Genomic DNA, 25,493 nt, shown 5'->3' on the forward strand with positions numbered 1-25,493 from the left:
CTGGGACTGGCAAGACCATGGAATCCATGTGGACACCAACCGTTGTATGGTCCCTTGTCTACCTTGTGGTGGACAACAGCTGGCAGCCCTTGATTGGGCAAGAGGCTGATAGACTCCAATCCCAAAACCCTTTAAGGGAGTCCTGAAACCAGGAGAAGCAGCCATGCAAAGGATACATTCCAATGCCCAAACCACTCAAGCTGTGACAGAATAAACACAAGACCCAAAACATGACTTGTAACAATAGAACTACAATACACAGAGGGTGCAGGGCTGGTTTAGCCCATTTAGCACGTGCTATGGGCCCAGTGCTTCCAAGGACCCTCAAGGTGCCTTCCCTCTATGGATCAGCGCCATAGCCGCTCCCCTTCCGCATTTTCCCTCTTCAAGGACACTCAGAGTGACACCCCTTCCCTCCACCCACAGTCTGGCTGCTCCTGCCACAATTGTACTGCAAATCCTTAAACTGGCTCTGGTGTTGATCTGAAGTAGTGGGGAAAGGGGAGGCAAGAAAGTTGTGCTCTAATGATGGCAACCCTTTCTGGCAGTGGAGCTCTTCTGCAGTGCTGAAAACAGTGTGTTCCTCTTCAAAAGACAGAAGTACTAGGATTATGAAAAGTAAATTCAATACATCTCCAGGAAGGCATATTCTAATAAAGTCCTGTCTCACAATTCCAGCACATGCATAGTTTCCCTTCTATTGCACTGTGTTCCTTACTTTAAAGCCCCTCAGGTGGTAACTCACAGGGGAACGAGGGAGTGAAGGAGTATGTTCTTTGAGGCCCCAGGCTGTGTGTTTCCATAAGATGTTTGGAAGGGGAAGGGGGTACTTTGCCTTGAAGTAAGAGATCACCACTTTGAAGCATGCATCTCTTGGAGGGAAGGTGAAATCACTCCACATGGCCATGGAAGCAGCTGCTTGGCCAGGCACAGGTGACAAATGAAATTTCTTTTCAAAGTCACATTTGGTGGGATTATGGCAGAAACACAACTTAATCTGCTAAACACAAATAAATAAAACTTGGAGGAATGTTCCTCCCTAGTCCCATCTGTCTGTCTGTGTTTTTGTTTTTATTGTTACCCTTAAAAGTGAAAGGGGGGGAAAGCATTCACAGTACTACTGCTCTTTCCTGTGTTCAGAAGAAAAAAAGCCTCTTGGAAAAAAAAGAAAAAATATGAGGGAGCACATTGCATTATTTAATATCCATGTTTCTGATTTGGGGATCCAAAATGGATTAGTCATTATTGCGTCATATTAACATAGTGAACATGACAATCTAGGCCAGAGGTGGGCAAACTGTGGCCCTCCAGATGTCCATGGACTACAGTTCCCATGAGCCCCAGCCAGCATTCGCTGCGAATTGTAGTTCATGGTCATCTGCAGGGCCACAATTTGCCCACCCCTGGCCTAGGCAATAGAAAAAGAATATGACTAATTTGGTTAGCTAACTATTGACTAATTTGGAGCCACGGTAGTCACAGGGTACCATCCTCCTCTTCACGGCCAGGCAAAATATTGCCATTTGTGAACAGAGGTGCAGCTGCTGGCATTTTTAGATCCATGGTGCTGTTGTTGCCTTTGAAGTCATTGCACTTTGGGGGGGGGAACATATTTCATAGATATATTAAAATGCTAGAGGTATAGCATCAGAGATGCAAGGTTGAGATAACAGCTGATCTGAATCCTTGACCTGGTTTTTCAAAAGATTTTTTTTGTGAACTCTGTTTTTCTGAAGTACTAGAATTTACACTGATTTAGAGACATTGGGTTTTACAGGACCAAGGCTGCAATCCAGTCCTTATTATTATTATTATTATTATTATTATTAGCATTAGCATTAGCATTAGCATTAGCATTAGCATTAGCATTAGCATTATTAGCATTAGCATTATTATAATTAGATTTATTAATTTTATTATGTGATTTATTATTAACTAATTTATTATTAAAACTTACCTGGGAGTAAGCCTTAGTGAATATAGTGGGGCTTACTTTTGAATACACTTGTATATTAGTGTGCAATAATCATTCTAAATCTACATACATCAACTCATGCACCAAATCCATGCATGTTCAGGGTACATCTTAATTGCTGCTTTGCAACTGACACCGCTGTTTCTTTTAAGAACTTTGCTGAAGCCCTATGTAGTCTCCCCATGTATTTGGGACTGAGTGCATAAAACTTAGTGTAAACTGCCAGCAGGTTGTGAAACAGCTGGAGTTATTGATCCAATTTGTCCAAGATTTAATTTTCCTATGAGATAGATCCAGTGAATGAATCAATTTTATCTGGTCCCACTGTGAACATGGCAAAGAGTGATAAAAGATATTGTGTACAGTTTACCTGGCAAGGAGAAAAAGGTAATGTTTTTCTGGGCTCTTGTGAAACCGTCATACTCCAAAGAAGGTAGAGAAAAGCCAGGAGAGGTACTTTGCTTTAGGAAATAGATGATTTCTCAAAGAAGCAGATGGGCACCAGGAAAGCACCTATGAGCACCTTGCTGCTGTATAATATCATTTGTGCTGAATCTGCAGAGCCCTTAGTTGAACGTTATATCAGCATTATTATGGAGCCTGATCATAGTTCATGCCTGGAGAACAGATTGGTCCTGAGATATACAGAAATCCTGACTGAAATGAAATGTATGTATTGAGAGACATGTGATTCAGTTTCCAAGCCACAGGAAGTTACCTAAGCCTGTACTGACCTCCATTACCTAGAATTTGTGTTGATCTTGATTGACGCATGGTATCCCAAATACACCTTTGTAATACATTAACCATTTTGTTCAGATTTTTTTCCAATTTACCCCCAGTAACTTTGTCCCCCCAATTTCCCCCCAGAAACCCTAATGGATACTCGGACAGCCACAGCTGAACTTGGCTGGACAGCAAACCCACCTTCAGGGGTAAGTGGATGTTGACTGCGTGACATTTCTTTGGCTATGAATTGATTGGAGGTGGGAATAGGATTGTTCTTTCCAGTTCTTTCCAAAAGGCTAATAACATTGTATGTGTGAGTGTGAAATCTGTCTTCCCTCGATTAACAGAATTACTAATTTCCCATTTTAGATGTCAGATCAAACAAAAGCAAAACTGACATATGTCATTTTATGCAAACACAAATCTGTGTCTTTTTTTCCAATAGCATGACTATTTTAATGGGTGGAGTGTTATTCAGTTGGTTACATTTTTTTAGAAAGCAACCTTTTGATGTGGGGGTTGGAGCGTTTGTTCAAAAAGCCAGGGGGTTGACGATCGTATTGAATTATTCCAAATCACAGAGAAGAAGGAAACCTGATTCATGGCTCACAGTCATCAGGAGTGAAAATGTCATATTTTTTCCTCATTGAAAAAAGTTGAAAATGAAAAGAAATCCCACTTGCTGCATGAACGCCCAGTCTGTAATAAGTAATTCCTGTCACTGGTTCCTTGGTCGTGCCTAGCAGCGTGATACAGAAAGAACCAAATGATGTATGGATTTGCCAGCCTTTAGTACTGAGCCACGGCATTCCCCATGAAGGACTGTGCTTGCTTGTGGCAGGTGTGCCACCCCCTTTCCGGACCTACATCTTGACAGAGTGGAGGCAGACCGGGCACTGCTAATGATGCTTTCTGATGAGTTCCAACGCAGTCATCTTTCCCTGATGTGGAAAGTCAGCTTTTGTGTGTGTGTCTGTTTTGTTGACTTTTGCTGACGGCCCCCCAGGGAGCTCACTTTCTGGGGACACACAGAGCATAGCCAGCAATAGGCTGCTTGCAAAACAGCTACTTGAGAGAGAACGGGAACTCCTTGTCCAAACCACTGTTTGGATTTATACTTCTAATCACTTTGCACAGCAACAAGTCTGCCCCTGCCTGTGTTTTCGCCATGCCGCCTAATATACTCCATCAGGAAGCATTACAGGCTCACTGGAAGCTGGAAGTGTAGGTTATTGTGCCCAAGGGAATCCCTTCACATTCGCTGCCTTATGAGGGAAGGCTGATTTACCACTGGGGAAGACTTCTTGCAAGCTGGGAGGCAGCGCCTGAGGAAGAGAGAAGGAATCGGGACCATGGGGCAAGTGAGAACGAGCACTCCTCTCCTGGTAGCAGCAGCAGGACTGAACGTTGTGTGAGAGCGAAGATGGGAAGATGAGAAGTGCTGAGTGTGAAGAGGGAGAAAGGCAGCACTTACGAAGCAAGGCTGTTGAGAGTTGGAGACATGGAAGCAGATCCACTTCAAGCGTGCATGTGTGAACACATGTCTCAGTGCTCCATATGCCTGCATTCCTTCAGAATCATGTTGGTGTATGTGGTATGGCGTGGTGGAAGCTTGCAGGTGATTGAGCAAGAAGGTATGGAGCCTCTGCATTTACCGGAGGGTGCTGTTTTGCAGTCTCAGCAAAGACTGCGTGTCATCTTGGCCATCTGCTCAGCGATGATGCTGGAGAGCTGGGCTATGCTACTGCTGATTAGTTCCCTTAAGGCAGGGGTTCCCAAACCTGGGCTCCTTGGAGTCCTGAGGCGCCATCACAGCTCCCCACGGGCTCCTCGGCCTTTACCTAATATCCTGACTCAGCCACAAGGTATTGCTGGTGTTGCAGTGAAAGCAGGGAACCGACCGTGGTTCTCATGTGGATACTGCACCTGGGAAAGGGGATGAAGCCTGGCAGGTTCTGGGGCTCCCTGAAACCTGAAAAATATTTCAGAGTAGCAGCAGTGGGACTGAACATTGTGTGAGAGCTAGGATGGGAAGATGAGAAGCCTGCATATAAATCAAATGTCGTCGTTTTCCTGAGTCTTTTGTTCTGGGCAGTTTTCTCTCACTGGCTGCTAGTCTGATCAAATAACTGTGGCGAGGGTTCATCCTTTCTGGGGTTTGCCACGTGCCTTTGTGCTCGCTATGTTGGTATCAGCCACATGCTTTCAGCTGGTTCAGGAGGTCAGTGTCATTTCATAGAGTTGTGTTCCCTGGAAATGGGTTTTCTGCCTCTCAAAAGGCAAGCCGGACCCTCCATGTCGATTGCCAGTCATTAAGAGAACTAGGTCTGCATAAGTCAGCGCTCCTTCTTCCTTTCTTGCTTCTCTTGCTCTCTCTACCTCGAGGTTTGTAATTAGAAAACATTAGCAGGCTCAAAGCAGCCTTCGTACCTGAACACCATTCGTAATTGCACTCGGCAGTGCTCTTCTCTGGCTATTAATGTCACTTCTATGAAGTAATGAGGAACAAACCACCTTCAGGCACTTAAAACATCTTCTTGGTACAATAGAAGTATTTGAGGAATGGGAGCATAAAATACCTTGACTCACATTCCCCTGACAGAGAAAGTGATCAACAAAGACAGGGACAGGTGCACGAGAAGAGGATCAGTTAGAAAGATGGTTGCTGGCTTAATAGGTTGGTTTAAACAGGTGATAGAGGGCTAGCTGGAGAGAGAGACGCTGTGCCAGACATGATTGTCCTGTCAGGCGGTGGTGAGACCAGAGACGGATGACTTTATCATGGGAATGAAGATTTAAGGACTGATAACTTCCAAAGGAAAAAAGGAAATAAATACTTGGGAATAATTTGATCTCTCCAGATCTTTCTCCTTCCTTTAATTGCAGAGTGTTTCCTTCTCTCTGTATAATCTGGAAGTGCCCAGGCTGATAGTTAATGCCTTAATGTTTAATTGTTTTGTATCTGGTTTGGGTGTGACTTCTGTGCAGGAGTGGGAGTTATTTTTGAGGAGAAACACATGGGAAGAAACAAAGCCACTATTGAAGGCCCAGGGAGATTTGGATTAAAAAAAATTAGAAGAATATTAGATTCTGTCTTTTTCTTCACAATAGTTACATCAGATTACGCCTTTTAATGAAAATAACTGTCTTGGAATCCACCCTCCATGTATTGGGTAGACATGTTGCTTCCTACCTGTCCATTTTATCACTGCCTCTCTCCCTCATTTCCCATTTCTGACTTCATATTCAGAGTGCACTGAAAGCTGCTTTTCATGGAGGACAAGGTTATGGGGAGCATCAATCCCAACAAGGGTTGTCAAGCCTCCCTTTGACCCCAAGACTGAGAGGTAGGGCTCAGCCTTAGGATGGCAGGTTGAGATCTCTGCACTGTCAGCTAGCACTCTTACCTTGCAGCTTCTTCTAAAACATTTTTGCCTGCGTGTCTGTAGTTACTGCTCCACATGTTAAACAGAGAAGGGACACCATAATTTGGTACTAAGATTTTGACTTCAGTGTAGTTAATGTCAATGGAGTTTTTTCTTTGGAGAATAGTCCTCTTCAAAGCCACACAAGTGGTCTAGATACTTCCAGATGCCATCTAGTACAAAGTAATGTGTAAGTACTAGATTTATTACAGCTACTCAATATGACATCATCAGGTCTTACCCAAGGAATCTCAGAGAGTATTCTGCATGTAGAAGGTAAGGTGTTCTGTCCTTACCATCTCTAGTTAAGATGTGGGAATATCCAGCTAACAGGTAGAGTATGTGGTTGACATGAACATGGTTGGCAGTTTCCAGTTCATGGTTGACAGTTTCCAATTCAGACTGTCCTGAGCCAGATTAATAGGATAACACAGTTTTACTTGTTCTGAAGGAAACTGTTGAAATTACTTTGGGGATCTTATCTTATGTATGTCTTGCTTAAAGAGAAATGCATGTGGGTTAAGGAAATGTTAGCCACAGAGGGGATATAAAGCACTATCATATTGTATAAACAACAACCTTAGAAGTGCCCTTCTGTAGATATAGCCTTTCTAATTGACAAATAATTAGACAAATTAGAGTAATCTCCCAATGATAAGCACTATGGTAATACATGCCTGTAAAATATAATTCTATTGGGATCGGTGCAATTAGGTTATAAGAATGGTTCCATACAGAAAAACAGAAAGCATGCCATAAGGAAGGCCTACTGGTCTGTGTAACTGAGATCCTCAAAAAAAGCCCATTGAGCATTGGTTTCCCAAATCAATAGGTTACATAATGAATTATATTTTGTGTGAATAAACCCTAGTAAAAATTCTTTCTACCTGAATTCAAAAGCTGTACAAAACAGGCATATTCAAGATCACACATGTGAATCCCCCATTAAAATACAAAGCACAGTGCTGCAAATGGTTATGTATCTAAAATATTGAATCAGTGTTGAATTATTATTATTAGCTCAGAGCTGTTCTATAACTACCAATGGTCGAAGAAATGCAAATAGAACTGTCAGTGTATATTACAATTTCCTCATTGTACTTAAGAGATGCTTTACATTTGACAGGAAAATTTCAGTGTGCTGCAGCGATTTCAGATAAATCTATTTTGTTTAACTTTGTTCCTAAATCACAATCGAAGTATGGTTTGATAAACATAAACATCTGCAAATCTGAACACAGGGGTTAAGGTTTTGAAATTTTCTTCAAAGATCTTTGTCTCCCCACAACTTCCAAACCCACTGAACAAAGAACAAAGGTTCATTTCCTCATAATTTACAGTGCAATGCTAAGCAGAATTATCTCCCCCAGCGTGTGTGTTTAGTGTGTTTAGGCTGAAGTAGCTCTATTTAGGAATGCACTGTTAGAATGAAAGCAAATTTTGGGGGGAAATTGCTATTAAACACTCTCACATGTGATGCACAACATTTAAATTGGAGCTGAAAGCTGAAAATAGTACTCACAGAGTTGCATTGCAGTGTTTGATATGGTACGAGAGGTATAGTTCCACTTACATTACATGAGGTTGGGAGTTCAATCCCAGCAGCTGGCTCAAGGTTGACTCAGCCTTCCATCCTTCCGAGGTCGGTAAAATGAGTACCCAGCTTGCTGGGGGGTAAACGGTAATGACTGGGGAAGGCCCTGGCAAACTACCCCGTATTGAGTCTGCCATGAAAACGCTAGAGGGCGTCACCCTAAGGGTCAGACATGACTCGGTGCTTGCACAGGGGATACCTTTACCTTTACATTAAAGATAAACCAGTTGCTTCAGGGAGGAATGAAATGGGGATATCTGAGTCTCTGACTATCTAAAAACCAGTGTTGGGAATAGTTATCTGGAGTAGAGATGGTGTGGAGGAGGGCTTTTTCATACATAGTGAGGGGTGCTTCTTATGTTTTCCACTTTTCTTCTGCACTTCCTTCCACCCACAATTTCCCCACAAACTGCCGGAAACATATGCCTAGGGGTGCTAGCTTGGAAAGTAGCTGAAGGGAGTGGAAGGATTAAACACCTCTCCTCTGCTTGCTTCATCTCTGCTGCGTTTGTTTCCTCCATCACCTTTTAAAAGATGTTCAGCAGAGATTCCGATTCAGTTTCAATGAATGCTCCTTTTCCTTGTACGTGCCATTGCTCTGGGCAACTATCATAACTTTCCGGTTTACTAGTTCTGGGAGAAAATACTATTAGTGACATGAAACAGAGTTTGTTGTTGCTCAAAGAGAAAGAGAGGAGTTGTGAGGGAAAGATGTCATCAACTGGATAGCAATGAGATACGTGAATGAAGACAAAAAAAACAGTGGGTGGATATATAAATATGGTATCTAGCAGCAAACATATGGATAGGCAGACAGAAACAAAACACATTCAGAGGCTGCAGAGGAAAGAAGAAAGACTGAGATGGAAAGCAGAACAGATAGGAAGGCAGATGGAAGAGAGGGGACAGGAAGCAAAAAGAGAAAATAACAAGGAAAAGCAAGTCCAAAGAATAGAAGGGACAGAGCAAAATAAATAAATAAATAATGGAGCACTTGTATTCCTTTCTTTCTCCTGACTTGGTTTGCATATATCTATGTTAGCATCCTCCTTCCTAGCCGTCAGCATTGTTGAGCATCTTCAGTGGCCCATGCCAAGACAGAGACTCTAGTGATGCTGCTGCTTTTCTGCTCTGTGACCTTTCCCATCACCTCTTCTCTTCCCTTCCTTTCCAAGTCTTTGCCAGTTTTGAGCATGCCATCTCTGCCACCTCCTCCATCAATCTCATCTCCAGTAAAGGACAAGGAATCATCAGCCATGGCTTACGCACTCAGCTCTGACTGGTGCTGGGTAAGTAAGTGTGAGGAAGGAGGGGAGGATGAAAATAATGGCTGTTCTTCCCAAAATACTTTTGTAGCATGACATAGTGTATTATTCCAATGCTACTTTCCTATCCCAATTCTGTCTTTTCCAAAGGTTGCCCTATTTGACTAGGGCCCAAAGGGGCTGTTACCCTGAATCCCCCTAGTATTGGGGTTGAGGTTTGCTGCTAATTCTGTGGGTTCTGACTAGGATCAAGGAGGTTCATGATAATTCTGGCCTGCAAAGAACAAGACTGTATTTAATTAATTCAGGCTATTATTGTTGTTGTGGTTATTATTGTTGTTGTGGTTATTATTATTTAGCCCAGAAAGAGAGGAATCTTTTTGTTTGTCCTGTAACAAGGAACAGAGTCAAGGTTCAGAGTACAAAATGTCTAGCAAAACCTAGTGCCACTGTGACACAGCAAATTTAAAAGGACTGTTCTCAAAGCAGAGTCACAAGAGATGTGTGTGGGAGGGGGGAGAGGGGAGGGAGATCTAGTACGTAGCAGCTCCAATTGGGAAATGGACCTTAATTCATGTGTCTGGCTGACCATATGTGACAATAGGCATTATTATAAATTCACAAATGGTGTGTCCTTAGCAATGATATGTTTCTACACAGACTACTGTTTTTACATCAACCTACTTTGTCATTCTTGTGAGTTGACATATCATATCACATCTTATCATAATGTATTTATTGATTTAAGAAGAAGAAGAGTTGGCTTTATGCCCCCACTTTACACTACCAGAAGAAGTCTCAAGATGGCTTACAATAACCTTCCCTTCTTCCCTCAGAAACAGACACCCTGTGAGATTGGTGGGGCTGGGAGAGCTCTGACAAACCTGTTGTGTGAGTACAGCTCTAAAGGGACTGTGACTGGCCCAAGGTCAGCCAGCTGGCTGCATGTGGAAAAGTGGAGAATCAAACCCAGCTCTCCAGATTAGAAGCCACTGCTCTTAAGCACTACACCACGCTCAAGATATCTGGATTTAAAATAGTCAAGCTGTTGAGTCCCTAATTTCCCATCAGTGACTACAATGAGACAATGAGCATGAATGTGAAGTAGCATCTTAATACATCGAGTAAAAGTTGGGTAGCGTGTGATGAATTTGTCCCACTCAGAGTAACTTTGTTATCCTATTAGAATGGGCTTAAATCCTACTAGCTCAACTGAACCAATAGATGAATGGGAAGTTGAAAATGTGCATGCGTTTAAAATGCTAACTGCAGGGATAGATTTCTGAAAATATTTTCTGCTATTACACATACCACAGATTCATCATGTTCATTATTTGATCATCTTGGTCTAGAGGGAAATGGGTTGAGGTTAGGAGGGACATGCTTCTTATAGGGTAATCTTATCTGAAGTAGACTTTAATTATCTGGGAGAAGAAGGTCATTCTTTCCCTATATGACATTAATGATCAAAAATGGTTTGGACTGCAGGACAAATCTAATTGGGTAGTAGCAGCATGAGTAAAGCTGCCCAGATAACAACTCACTAACCAGATCTGGTGTGTTCATAACAAGAAAGAAAATGATTTTAAAAAGCCATTCATCAGTCAATACACTTTTTAATAATGTAAGTATGCAGGGCTCCAAAATAAGACAGGAGTAGGTCTTTGTAGGTGACCAAGGGACCCCAAAAGACACAGAAGAACTTGGTTTTTCAAAGTTACAGTCCTATATCTATCTTCCTAACAAAGAATAGCCAAATGGCCTTGAAAGGAGGAAAGACAATTTTGGACTAAGGGACACTGATCATTTTTCAAATGACTTGCATGAGTGGATGACCACTAAAGAAACCCCCAGAGGCTGGAGGCCAAACAATCTGTGAGGCAGGAGTTCTATGAATGAAGCTCCATGAGTATAATTTGGCATCAAAAAATAAAATGTGAAGAACTTTTTGTGGTTTTGGCTTCCTCTGTGCCATCTTCCTCATCAGAAATGGCTTCCATGGACTAATTTTAAGCCTGGTGAGGGAAAAAAGACATTTATTTTTCCTGCCTTTTCCCATTTGGATTTTTTGCCTTCAAGTCTTATGGTAACCACATAGGATAGATTCAAATGAGTAGCCGTGTTGGTCTGAAGTAGCACAGTAAACTACTGGACTCTGATTTTATTGTGGTAACCACATAGGATTCAAGGCAAGAGACATTGGAGATGTCTTGGCTCTGGTATTTTTTGGAGGAATCCCATCTGAATTTTAGCCTGGATTGACCCTGCTTAGCTTCTGAGATCTGATGAGATCAGGCTGATATGAAGCTTCGGCATCATGTGTAGCTTTGCATAAATGAATAGCTTGCTTTTCACTTATCTGAGAACATGATGCCAGTGGATAAAATGGGAAGACAACACACTTTGAGATCTACCAGCCCTGTCTACAATTAATAGGGGGCAGAGATAACTAGTTTAGGGATTTTTAATTTGAGTTAGTAGCTTGTGGGCCACGTTGCACCATACCCCAGGCAGTATTTCATGTTATTCTTCTAGTTTTCTCACATCAAATATGATAGTAACTTACAAGGGATTTTAATGGATTTTCGCTTACAAATAGCCTTCATATGTAGAGCTAAACAGAATGTGCATTTCAGCATTCTTTCTCTCCCACCCCCTTTCTTGCTCTCCTTGCTTCAGAACTTTCAAAAGGTCATGGGAAATCTGCAAACATGTGAGAGGGCTTTGACTTCCACCAATCTTCCCCTTTGATTTTTGCTTTGGGTAGGTTGCCACCATTCAAACTGTGCTGTGTTCTTCTGCTCCCTGTGGCTTGATATGAGAAAGAAAATATATGTGCCTGTGAGCTGCTATACACTTTCTCTTCCTTTGCCTACTAATGAATGTTTGCAGCCAGGTGACCTGGGTGAGATCTTTGAACACAGTCTGAGATCTTTAGAAAAGAGAAAAAAGAGATATTTTACTAAAATACATCTATGTTCACTAGAGCACAGGAGCACTGAAAAACTATTATCAAAACTTTACAGAAGTGTTACAGAACTAAGAAAAAGACATTAAACATTTAAGTCACTGATTTTTATCTTGTTATTCCATTCCAAGGAATAAAAAGTGAGGCAGGTTAAGGCAGCCTTCAATGCATTTCTTCCTATTCCCTAGTCTGTGCCTGGCACACTTTGAAAGAGTCTAGACAGGCCAAAAAGCTTCTTACTGTCCCATCTGGAAGGGTTTCTCTCTGACCTATCCTGGAATTCCATTTGAGTTCCTACGTATCTTGTCTTGCACCTTTGTTCAATATTATCAAAGTGCTCTTCTACAACTTTTATTACACTGACTCAGGATATCAAAAACAATGATCTATCTTGTTTCTTTCTGGCATCCTGCCCATCTGTCTCCATAAACAGAATCCAGATCCCCTCAGCCTGAAATCCAGGGCGTTTATAGCTTCAAATCTTGAAAAAATAGCTATTTGGGGATTTGCATCTCTAGTGTGTTAATGAAGGTATCCTACATTCCTCTACCATAATGTTCTCCTAAGAAAAGAGTTGGGTCCTTGATCTGCTGATTGGGTACATCAAAAGGCTTGGTAAATAGCTGAAGGAAGTAGAATTCAAGCCATTTCCAAGTGATATATCCTTATCCCTCTAGGGTTTGTTTTGAAAATCCAATTTTATTTCCATAACTCCCTTGGTTGAATCAAACTTGTCTTTACTTTCACATCACTTCTGTATTATAGAATCACTAGAAATATAGCCCGCTGTAAAAGGGATACAGCGGGCTCTGGATACATACAGTCTGTGTTGTCTCTCGTAGTCGGCTCCGTGTTGCTAGCAGCGGCGGGGGAGGCAGGGAGGGGCCGGCAGCCGTACTCCGCGCGACTGCCGGGGTGTTTTGCAGCGGCCCGACGCTGCGAGATGTGGCCCGATGCGGCGAGAGTCAGCCAGCTAGCCGAGGGAGCACCCGGCGGGCTGACGCGGTGAGAGGCGCGAAGCGCCTCTCGCCGCGTCAGCCCGCCGGGCAGGGAGCCCCCGGCAGCCGCGCTCTGCGCAGCTGCCGGGGGCTCCCTCGGGTAGGCGGCTGACGTGGCGAGAGGCGCTTTGTGCCTCTCGCCGCGTCAGGCCAGGAGCAACTGCGAGCCACGCTGCGCGCGGCTCACAGTTGCTGGGGCTGGGAATCGGAGGGACCAATCGGCAGGCGCTTCGCGCCTGCCAATTGGTCCCTCTGATTGTCTGTCCTGAGGAAGGGTCCAACCCGGACCCTTCCTCATCACGGACAAATCCCACCTCAAGAGCCCTTAACAAACGAATTATTTAGTCTGTGGCGCCCGTGGCGCCACGGGCGGTTTAAAGATAGGATTGGAAGGAACCTTCAGGGTCGTTTAGTCCAACCTTCTGCACAATTCAGGAAACTCACAACTCACTGCCTATACACTGTGATCAATTGCATATAAATTCATCTCAGCTCTAGAAAATTTCAGATGACATGAGAAAAATCAGGAGGGCATATATCTAAATGTTTATATGAGCACCAAAGAATAACTAAAGGTTATGGTACTGGAAGGGATGTGTGGGTGTATGATGATACACCCCGAGATGTCACAGTGGATGGCAGTATATAAGCTGAATGAATGAATGAATGCATGAATATTCAAACAAGAGAGACAAGTTTGGATCAATGTCTTAGTCCAGTTTATCAGTTTGCCATCTCCACTTTATTAAACCGAATAAGAAAAGAGAACTAAACTATGAAACTTGTTAATAAGTAAAGTTGTTTTAAGGGTTGCTAGAAAAGTACAAAAGCGAAATAATGAATAAACAAAAAAGCAGTGTGGAGTGAAATTCATATAACAAAGTCAAGCCTGATGCTAAAAAAAAGCCTTTTTAATGTTCTCATGTTTAAACTGCTGCGTAGTTCATTCTTATACATATTTATTCCGAAGAAAGTGTCACTGTATTCAGTGGGACTTATTCTCAGGCAAATGTGCATAGGAATGCAGCCATAATTAATTATTTTGGATTGAGATCTGCTATTTCCAGTTTATGCATATGTTTTTAACTTAATTTTGGTTGCATTTCAGAGCCTTCTATTATGCCCTTTGCTTTCTATAATATACAAAAATTAGTTCACATATCCTGCTTGAAGATATAACCAATAGAAATAGGATAATTAGAAAATTAAGTGAAGTCAAAAGGAGATAAATGCAATTTGGCCACAGATGTTTGGAACACTTGAGAAGTTTGGTAAGCAGAAGAGGGGAGAAATCACACTGTGCCTTCCCTTTAGAAATAAATTTTAATTAAATGGAGAAAATGTATTTTATGGAACCAGCAAACCAAAATTAGCCTCCCAAGCCCTATGGAGTAGTGAGAAAAGGAAGTTTCGGTATTGATAACACAAAAGAAAAGTGGGAGAAACATATCTAAACATTCAAAAGACTGGAAAAATAGTAAAAATATAATTTCAAAAAGTATAAATATTCATAAGCTCATTGTGTTAGATGAAAGGAGGGGCTGCCAAAAGCAAGGGAGAAAAGGAAATACATCCCTTTATTACAAAGCTTAGGAAATGTATCATTTGTACTTGGAAGGAGTGTGCTGATGATGGCAATAATGACTGCTCTGACTGCCAGCTGCATCAAGCCAGGGGTGGCCACATGTTTCTTTTACCTCTGAGTTGGATCACCGTAATGTGCTGTGTGGGGCTGCCTTGAAGACAACACAGATTATTCAACTAGTGCAACCTTCTCACTATGAGTAATATAGATTCTTGTGACAGTTGTGCTGGTTGGTGAATATACATCAGGGCTGAGTTTAAGGTGTTGCCTCTTACATTAAAAGCCCTTCATGATCTGGGAATCACACCTGTAAAGGACCATTGTTTCCTCCATGAATTCCTCCACGCCAATCATGCTCTTCGACAGTAGGCTTGTTTATTATGACTATGCAGTGATTAGTGTTCTTTCAGGGCTCATTCATCTTTGCTTTTTTCACCATATTACTGATTGTGTAGAATGGGTTTTTGGAAGTGGTACATCCATACTGGCGTTCTGGAAGGTGTATAAAATAGTATAACATAGGTGTCAAAAAGTAGGTAGTTTAGGGAGCAGAAGTCTTCTTGGATAACTGGTTTACCCTCCCATGCTTTTACTCTGATCTTGATATTAGACAGTTCCTGGTTGTGTTGGTTCTGGTTTTCATATCAAGATGTTTTGCAAACCTCTTTGATCTTAAGCTTGAGTTTTGAAAAAGCCATCATGACATAGGGATTAGGAGTGGTGGACTCTAATCTGGAGAACTGGGTTTGATTCCCCAGTCCTCCACATGAAGCCTGCTGAGTGACTTTGGGCCAGCCACAATTCTCTCAGAACTCTCTCAGCCTGACCTCCCTCATAAGGTGCTTGCTGTAGTGAGATGAAAGGAAGGTGATTGTAAGCTACTTTGAGACTCCTGGGTGTGAAGTGTCTGCCAAACTTCGCCAACAATAAGACTTTAGTTACAATAAAGAAGTCTTTATTGATTGGTGTAGAAATTGATTACAGACATGCTTCAGATCTTTGATAGAACTGCCAGACCAGGTCAAGTTCCCCTCCTTTTAGGACCAGGCCCATCTCACTCCCTAGCCTGATTGCCTGTTCCCAGGCCTCCAGGTGCACCCTCCCCCCAATGTATAACCCACTTATTCCCTGTTATCAAAAAAGCATGATAGGCTATAATTCAATGCTGACATAAGAATCCAGAGCTCCCTGGTAACCCAAGGCCAGAGACTTGAGATAGCAAAAGAATAACACAGCTAGCATGAGCTCATAGCCTCCCCCCCCCCCCTATTCCAGCCATGGCACTGAACTCCCACTCTTGACAGATGACTCATGGCAGAGGCAAAGCAGCCAGTGGCAGAGGACAGAGAAAAGCAGGGTATAAAACCTAACTATTTTAATGGAAAACTATTGTACAAAATCTTATAATGCCCTGACAAATTAGCAAGATTTGAACTGTATACATCTCTTACAGTTCTATAAAACTGAAACATGCGGATACTCATTGACTATCTTTCCTAAGGACTAATATTGTTAAGTTATCAGAAATGTCATCCATGGCTAAGTAGGAAGCAAATAACCAACATGAACAGTATACGTTGTAGGAAGCCTCCTACCATTTCTGGAATACATTGGGAAATATATATATATAAATAATAATGTGTTTGTTTGGGTGGCAAGATGCTATTTAGAGCACTGCTGTTAAGGAGACACCCTCTAGTCCCCACTTGTCTTGTTTGTGCTCAGTCTACGGAGGACAGGAATGATAGACAGCACTTATTTGATGCTTCGATAATGACATGTATGATCTGCCAGAATAATGACAGCTGAATAGCATGTCTGATATTTCCATGGTTACCAGCCAAGCTTTTCCTCAATTCTTCTTCTTTCCCTTCAAATTTGTGTATGTGTGTTATTGTTGTTAAGTTGGCTTCTGGGATAGTGAGGGGGAGGGGAGCCTGGAGGTGGAGCAGTCCATTATAGTCTTTTTAAACCTCCCAGCTGGAAGTGTTTTAAATCTCAATGGAGACAGAGAAAAACACTGTCTTAATCCTCAGCGCCCTGTGAATTATTTAAAGGGATCTTGTTGGAACAATGAATTTGTCACTGTTGCAGTGTCAACAGCAGAGGCAGCTGTCGGAATGGCTCTGGGATTTTGCCACAGGTAGGAGCTGGTGCATTGGGGTGGGGAAGACATTTACAGGCCTTTCAGAAAGGGACTGTTGAGATCCAGAGGGCTGTACAGATTGCTTCTTTGGAAACAAAAACGCTCTGCGCCGGTGAAATGCTTTCCTGTGCACAGCATGGCTTACCACTCTCCTAGGGAGACTGAGGTTGTATTGCCATCTGTAGCTGTTCCAGCGCAGTCAAGGGAAGCGATACCTCCTGGCAGAGAGTAACTGCTTAAAAGAACAGTGTGGTGCAAGCAAACCCAGCGCAGATGTTGTTCCTGATGCCTCGCACCGCTATTGGTGTTGTGCTCATCTGGATTCCAGATTGTGTGACTCGCTGGTGTGTACATTGCTTTGCAGAATACAGGTTTCTTGGGAGACATGCACATTGGTGCACGTCTGGTACATAACTGAGCTATGGATATGTACTTTTGAACCAGCTTTTCCATCACTGCAAAAGTTAAGAGACAATATGAAAAAACCCAACACCAACCTCGTCAATCCAGGTTTATCTTTTCTGCCTCTTTCCCTTTCTTGTTTGACTATTGTCCTTCAGCTTTCTCATCTCCTTTGGAAAGTGAAAGTGTTTGCAGTGTTACAGTCCTCTAAGGCCAGCATTCATTGCCCTTTCATTCTAATCTGTTTCCATGCCCTGCCCCTCCAGAAGCTTGCCTCCCTTCCCCGGACATTTCTATCTTCAGCCTCTCTTGCCTTGATGCCATCTCCTCCCACCTCTTTATCACCAGCCAGGATTTCCAATGTTTTTCTCTGCATTGCTTTTGCTCTTTAATTTAAGCAGTCAGACGTCCACAGATCAAACAAGTGAAATATTCCTCATCACTTCATTGCTATACCCTGCAAAGGTTTAGCTGACAGATTTTCTGGTGTGCAGTTGCTGTTCAGGATACAAGTGCAGGGCCAGAGACAAACCCTGACCATTGGTACTCTTGATAAAACTCCCACTGCTCCTTTGCTAGGCTGCACGTCATGGCCTTTGGATTGTTTAAACTCTGTCCATGCCACTGCCTCGTCTGTTCTCAACAACAGCTTTTCTTCTCCTCTAGCTATCATTACATGTCATCTCTTCCTCAAGTTCCGGGAACGAGTTGCCTGCACTTAGTATATCATTTTCTTTTTTCTTGATTCATTCACTTTGGATTTTGTCTTCTCTGTTATTTGTTTGTTCAGAAAATTTCCCTCCGCCACTTTACAGAATTGCTTGGGATGGCTCCCATAAAATTAAAATGAATAAAACCATAGCCTCCAAACAGCATTAAAAACCAAGAATATATAACGGCAAAAAAAATCCATGCTGTTTCTCTGGCAAAATTACTGATGACTTCTCTGTCACTCAGTTTGGGGGCCTCAGCCAATTTGGTGTAGCGGTTAGGAGTGTGGACTTCTAATCTGGCAAGCCGGGTTCAATTCTGCACTCCCCCACATGCAGCCAGCTGGGTGACCTTGGGCTCCCCACTGCACTGATAAAGCTGTTCTGACTGAGCAGTGATATCAGGGTTCTCTCAGCCTCACCCACCTCACAGGGTGTCTGTTGTGGGGAGAGGAAAGGGAAGGCGACTGTAAGCCACTTTTGAGCAGCATATAAGAATCAACTCTTCTTCATCCTCTTCTTAAAAGACCACATGGCAGCCTTTGTTATACCTTCTCTTACTTCTTCAACCTTTGAAGGGGCTTTTCCAGGTAGTCATAGAAATATAGAGCTGGAAGGGATCCCAAGGGCTGTCTACTCCAACCTCGTGAGCAATGCAGGAAATTCCCAGTTCTCCCCCATCCCCCATGACTCCTGCTGTTTACTCAGTGGAAGGCAAAATAACTTCTAGGGTCTCTGGCCCACTCTGGCCCACCTGGAGGAAAATTCCTTCCTGACCCCAGAGTGGCAAATATTTAGGGGGGGGGGCTATAAGAACTGAGCACTGGCTTATCCCTTCCCTCCCTCTTACCATCTGCCTAAATTCATTGTGAATTACAAATTTAACATTGCTGTCAAATGGCTAACCTCTGCTTGAAAACCTCCAAAGGAGAGCCCACTACCTTCTGAGGAAAACTACTTCAATACCACTCTGTCAGAAAGTTTAACTTCCTTCCTAAAGTTTAACTGAAAACTCATTTGATTTAATTTCAGCCCATTCAGTTCAGAGTTTGCCTCTAGTTCTTGCATGTTCTTGTTCTAGAGAGTCTAGGTTTAAAAAGGCAGAGGCAACCCTTATTTTTCATTGATACTCACAGTGTCCTCCAAAGTTCCATTTCAGATTTTTTTTGTAATTTGATTTCTTAAATTCATTTCAGATCGAAGTAAATCTTATTGCAGCCAATCAGTACATGTGAGTATGTGCAAACAATAGGACCCAAAGCAGGCTGGAATGCTTACCCCTGGGTGGGGGCACCGTCAACATGGAATTTGTCCTTGAGCAAACATTAGTAGGAATCACTGTGCCACTCTGCCCCTTGGAATGCTAGGCTAGAACAATTACTTAGTAGTAGATGTATTTTGGGATAGTTCCATTAGCATTCATTGTCTGACCTCATACAGATTTTGAGTTGAACGTCAGATAATACACATATACAATTCAGAATTAGAAAAATATATTGTCCTATAGGTAAGGTGGGTATCACTTGCATGGATGCACTGGAGGTTCCTCTATCTTCCATTTTAACTGACTCTAGGTTAGATTAGATATGCAACCAATGGCTCATCCTGGTGTAGATGCAGTCAGCATATGTTTATTTTCAAAGTACTATGTATTTGACACACTTCCAGATGCAAATACTGATGCACATCAAGTCGGCATTCTTTTGAAAGCAATACAGTGCCGAGGTCACATCTGTACTTGGCTGCACATTTGGGTAAACATTTAATTTACTTTTTGGTTCTTTGAACCTCCAAAGTTGAAAGTATCCCTGAGTGGAGGGCAGTATTGGACTCTTGAGAATTGACCTCCATTGCCTTTCTACCATGTTTAGAGAAAGTCATCCTCCAATCTGAAAATTTTATTTATGTTGGAAAAAGTTGACCTTGAAGAGGTAAACCCATAGGAGCATTTCTTCTCAAGCCTTATTTAAAGGATTCTTGAAACTGTGGGTATGAATCCCTTTCTCATTTTTAAAGGACATAAAGGGGGGGATGCAATTTGTTGACCCCAGACTACTCAAACTGTGAGTAGTTTAAGTGAAACTGTTATTGGGGAGGGGATTAGTTAATTATGAAGAGGCTGACCATGATTTGTACCTTCTCCAGGCTATCTTTCTCAGCATACTTTTAGGAAGGGAGGAGAATCATCCTTGGAGAAGACATATCAATATTCATATTCCATCTCTCCATAGGATCTTTTAAATTGTGAGGGCATGTAATATTAGATTCACATCCAAATGCACATCTGGGTACTGCTGCATTCTGTCCAAATGCATTGTGTTCAGTCACATTCACACTCATGCTCACATAAATGCATTCTTTCTCATCTACATCAAGAGGTACGTTTAGAGAAGCACTGAAGCATGCATTCCATTGAAAGTAAGGCTGTGCAGATTTTTAAAAAAATCCACACCAGAATCTATGTTTGAAAGTCCATTCAATTCAAGACCCTAGTTCCTGATCCAGCAAAAGTATGTAGAGGTTTGCTTCAGTTCATTAATCTCTTTAATTGGGTCAGACTGTGAAGGGTTGAGGAATCAGAGGAAGAATTAAAAGATTGATTTGGGGGGGGGGGGACCTGTCTTTTTTCTCATTCTTTTTCTTCTTGTGTGATGGGAGGTGTGTGAAAAATACATAAATTGTTTTTTAAAAATGAGTTTTCTCTTGTCCTTGTTTATGTCAATCCTTGTGGCATTGAGTTAGAGTACAGTGTGAGGCTCTACTTCCTTCACACCACCCGGTGGTCCTTGTGATAGAGTAGGGTTCTGAGCCAGGCCTAAAGCTATGTCTAAACCAGCTATAAATGAAATCCAAGTTATTATCAAAGGGATAAATTCAGACTATAAAAATGTCGCATCTGCCAGTTTTTCTTTATGATTTGAACAGAAACATGACCCAGCTCTGTCACAAGCCATACTTCAACAAAATATTCTCAGACAAGTGACCAAGGGGAGTTTCACCACTTTCTTTGCTTTGCCTCACGGTTGCCTGCTCTACTGCTGCAACCTGGATACACAGAAGGATTCCCTACAGCTGCTTTTTAAGAGACTGGCAGTGCAATCCTAAACAGAGTTGTACCCTTCTATAACTCTACTGAAGTCACTAGGCTTAGAAGGGTGTAACTTTGCTTAGGATGTTACCATTAAGAATTCTAGTCATAAGACTCCAGCAGTGCATGCAGTTTGGCCCTAAACTTTGCTGCAAAAATGGACTGGTGTCTGAATGATGATGCAATATCTATGTTTGAGAGGAAGCACTGAATTCTCCAGATTTATCTGTGATAGAGGGAAATTCTCATTTTTGAGATGGATGATCAAGTTTAGTACTTGTAGTAATAAATATACTAATAAATATAATTTGTGAAGTCAACATGGAATTTTTCTGAGATCTTGCTGACTGTGGCTTCTACATATGAATTGCTTGTCCTTCGTTGAACAGAGGTAAAATAAGAGTCCGGCTGATCTTGAGAAAACTTGGGGAATATTTAAATTTATAATCCTAGAAGCTCAGATAAAATGTATGCCACAGGTTAGGAAGGGGACAAATAGGTATAACAAAGGCCTGCATGGTTAAGGAACAAAGAAATGGAAGGAGTAAAAGTTAAGAAGGATTCCTTTAAGTGGTGGAAGGCTAGTCAGAGAGAGCTAAATAAAAGGGAGCACAGACTTTGATAAGTCAAGCAAAAAGGGACAATGAGGAACATATTGCAAAACACATAAAGACCAACAATAAACATTTCTTCAAATACATTAGTAGCAGGAACTCAGCTAGGGAGAAAGTGGGACCCTTGGATAACCAGGGGGCCAAAGGTTGATAGGGAAATGGCAGAAAAGCTGAGTGCATTGTTCGTCTCTGACTTTACTGTTAAACCACTTTACTGTTGAACCACCAATTTTGGGAGGGGTATTGAAATATGAGTTGGATTGAGGTGATGAGGTCCTACAACTGATGGAAAAATTAACTGACAAATCAGGTGGCATACATTAAAGAATTTTGAAAGAATGCAGTTGTGAACTTGGGGATCACTGAAATCTGCCTCTGAGGAATGGAAGGTAGCTAATGTAACTACCATCTTTAGAAAACATTCCAGAGGAGATCTAGGAAATTACAGGCCAGTCAGTCTAACACTGATAAGTTGGTGGTATCTTTAATTAATGATAGACTTAGTACAAAAAATGATGAACAAAATCTATTGAGGAAGAATCAGAATGGATTCTTCAAGGGAAGATCTTGTCTCACTAACCTTTTAGAGTTCTTTGACAGGGTGAACAAACATCTGGGTCAAGAGTGACCCAGTAGATGCTGTTTATTGGAAAGCTTTTGTTAAAGTTCCTCATCAGAGGACCTTAAGTAAACTCAGCAATCAGCGGATAAGAAGACAAGAGGATTAAAAACTGGTTAATTAACAGGAAATAAAAAGTATAAATGGAAAGCTTTCACACTGAAGGGTGGCAAGCAGTGGTGTACCACAGGGCTCAGTATTAAGTCTGGTGATTTAAAACTTGTTCATTAATGATTTGTAGTGAGGAATAACTACAAATCATTAATGAACAAGTTTTAAATCACCAGATTTAGGAATAAAGAGCCTCTTGTGGCACAGAGTGGTAAGCAGCAGAAATGCTGTCTGAAGCCGTCTGTCTATCTGGTTGGGAGTTCGATCCCAGCAGCCGGCTCAAGGTTGACTCAGCCTTCCTTCCTTTTGAGGTTGGTAAAATGAGTATCCAGCTTGCTGGGGGGTAAAACTGTAATGACTGGGGAAGGCACTGGCAAGGCCACCCTGTATTGAGTCTGCCAAGAAAACGCTGGAGGGCGTCACCCCAAGGGTCAGACATGACTTGGTGCTTGCGTAGGGGATACCTTTACCTTTTATCTTTAAGGTAAAGGTAAAGGTTTCCCCTGTGCAAGCACCGAGTCATGTCTGACCCTTGGAGTGAAGTAACTAAGTTTGCAGGTGATACTAAGTTGTCCAAGGCAGTAAAAACCAGGGAGGATTCTGAGCCACTTCAGCATGACAAATGAGGCTCACCATGGGTAAGTGCAAAGTAATGCACATTACAGCCAAAAATCCCAACTATAAACACATATTGATGGCTTCCAAACTTGTGGTAACTGACCAGAAGAGAGATCTTGGAGTCACAGTAGATAACTCACTGAAAAAGTCAACTCAATGTGCAACAGCGACTGCAATAACAAAGGCAGATGTTATGCTGGGCAATATCATAACGCCCTGTATAAATCTATGGTGTGGCCTCAATTTGAACACTATGTACAGTTCTGCTTACTGCATCTCAAAAAAGATATTACAGCACTGGAAAAAGTACAAAAAAGAGCAACGAAAACAATAGAACACCTTCCCCATGAAGACAGATTAAAGAGGTTAGGGCTCTTTATCTTGGAGAAACAATGGAGGGGGGTGACATGGTAGAGGTTTACAAAATTATGCATGGGATAGAGAAGGTAGAGAAAAAAGTACTTTCCCCCCTTTCTCACAATACAAGAACTCATAGTTTGGGCACTCAATGAAATTGATGAGTAGTAGGTTCAGAACAGATTTTTAAAAATACTTATTTACCCAAAGAGTAAACATGTAGAATTCACTGTTTTTTCTCTCCATGAATCAAACCAAGTTATGGTGGTCCCTTCAATCAATTCTTATTGCATTCTCCATAAATTGGCTGAACACTGAATTAATTTTTTTAAGGTAATGAATGTCATAAAATTTCAGAGTCTACTGAGTAAAACTTTGATAGACTTCTGGAAAGTTCTGTGTTCACAATGGAAAAGTGAAGCTTTGGGGCTCACTGACAAATTATAAATTAATATAAATTAATCAGATTCAAGTGGGTAGCTGTGTTGGCCTGAAGCAGCAGACCAACAGCATCTTTAGCACCAACAAAGTTTTTTTTTTCAAGGTATGAGCTTTCATGAGCATACCCACTTCCTCAGATATAATGTCAACTGGATCACTTTTCAAGGAGATTATATAAAGTTATTATGAATAATAGGTTATGAGGCACTCAGCTATGATAGTTAAATGACTTTGTATCTGAGGGAGTACGTGTGCACATGAAAGCTCATACCTTGAGTAAAACTTTGATGGTTGTAAAGGTGCCACTGGATACAAAAAAAAATTCTTATATATTAATCAGTTACCAGGTTCTGATAACATGCTGACTGCATAGTGGCAAAAGACAATTATTAGGGAAAAATTGAATGTAATGGCTAGTCTCATCTCATAACTCCATTATATAAACCGGCGGGGCTAGCCACACAAAATACTGTGTAGAGTTCTGAATGGCCAGTCTCAAAAATTTATGGTATGGAAAGAAGTGGACAGAGGGACACTTTTCTCCTTCCCTTATAATACTAGAACTTGAGATTACCCAATGAAATAGAGGGTATGTGGAAACATGACAGACAAAAGAAAGTAATTTTTGCATTTGTTTAAATTACTTCTGGATTTCAGTGTTTGCTCAGTTGGATGGCTTTTCAAGGAGATTATATAAAGTTATGAAAAATAACAGGTAAATGAATGGCTCTTAGCTATGACAGCTAAATGGAACTTGCATGCTCAAGCACAGAGTACTACGAAGTGTCAGGTGATGGGGGAAAAACTTCAGAGATGGCTGTTGTCTTCATGCAGAGATGATGGATCCTTCCCACATTCCTCTTACTCCTTTCTGGCCTGTGGATGGGAACCTGCATGAACTAATAGCCATGGAGATTGGGAGGGTACAGGGGGACAAAATGACCCCCTTATTCTCTTATCCATCAGCAGAGCTGTGTTGATGGAAAAAACAGAAAAGACAACTTCAAGCTCTACCCTCTCCTTACTGCAATCTCCTGAACTTTACGGCTATTAGTCCACATAGGGCCCATGACCCCAGGAATAAACTTTCCCAGGATTGGAGAATACCACTGTGGAGAGAAGGGAAGGTGGGACAGATGCATTACCATCAGTGCCTTTCACTGACAGATCATGGGATCTAGCCCTTAGTCAGCAAATATTTGACTGTTTTCACTAAAATCTTACAATTACTTCATGATACACTTTCAGAGAAGAGGGTAATAGCTCCACCCTCCAAGTCCCTATGCCCTGTTGTATAGAAAAGGGCAACCAAGATGATTAGGAGGCTGGAGCACCTTCCCATGAGGAAAGGCCAAAGAGTCTGGGACTTTTTAGTTTTTAAAAGAAATGAACAAGGGAGGACATGCTTGTTGTTGTTAGGTGTGAAGTTGTGTCCGACCCATCACGACCCCATGTACAATGATCCTCCAGGCCTTCTTGTCCTCTACAATTCCCATTGTCCTCTAACAGTCCATTTAAATTTGCACCTACTGCTTCAGTGACTCCATCCAGCCACCTCATTCTCTGTCGTCCCCTTCTTCTTTTGCCCTCAGTTGCTCCCAGCATTAGGCTCTTCTCCAGGGAGTCCTTCTTTCTCATGAGGTGGCCAAAGTATTTGACTTTCATCTTCAGGATCTGGCCTTTTAAGGAACAGTCAGGGCTGATCTCCTCTAGGACTGAGCGGTTTGTTCGCCTTGCAGTCCAAGGAACTTGCAAGAGTCTTCTCCAGCACCAGAGTTCAAAAGCATCAATTCTTTGATGCTCAGCCTTCCTTATGGTCCTACTTTCGCAGCCATACATTGCAACTGG

General features: G+C 42.0%; 1 protein-coding gene across 6 annotated transcripts in view; it reads left to right on the forward strand.

The window, feature by feature from the left end:
* EPHB1 (EPH receptor B1) overlaps nucleotides 1-25,493 on the forward strand; it is a 416,704-nt gene that overhangs the window by 113,144 nt on the left and 278,067 nt on the right. For all 6 annotated transcript variants that reach the window (XM_077349118.1, XM_077349124.1, XM_077349120.1 and 3 more), the window contains exon 2: nucleotides 2,846-2,910. In XM_077349118.1, coding sequence (XP_077205233.1) covers nucleotides 2,846-2,910 — 65 coding nt within the window. The remainder of the gene's footprint in view (nucleotides 1-2,845; nucleotides 2,911-25,493) is intronic.

The sequence above is a fragment of the Paroedura picta genome, chromosome 8, assembly GCF_049243985.1.
Source record: "Paroedura picta isolate Pp20150507F chromosome 8, Ppicta_v3.0, whole genome shotgun sequence".
NCBI classification, from domain to species: domain Eukaryota; kingdom Metazoa; phylum Chordata; class Lepidosauria; order Squamata; family Gekkonidae; genus Paroedura; species Paroedura picta.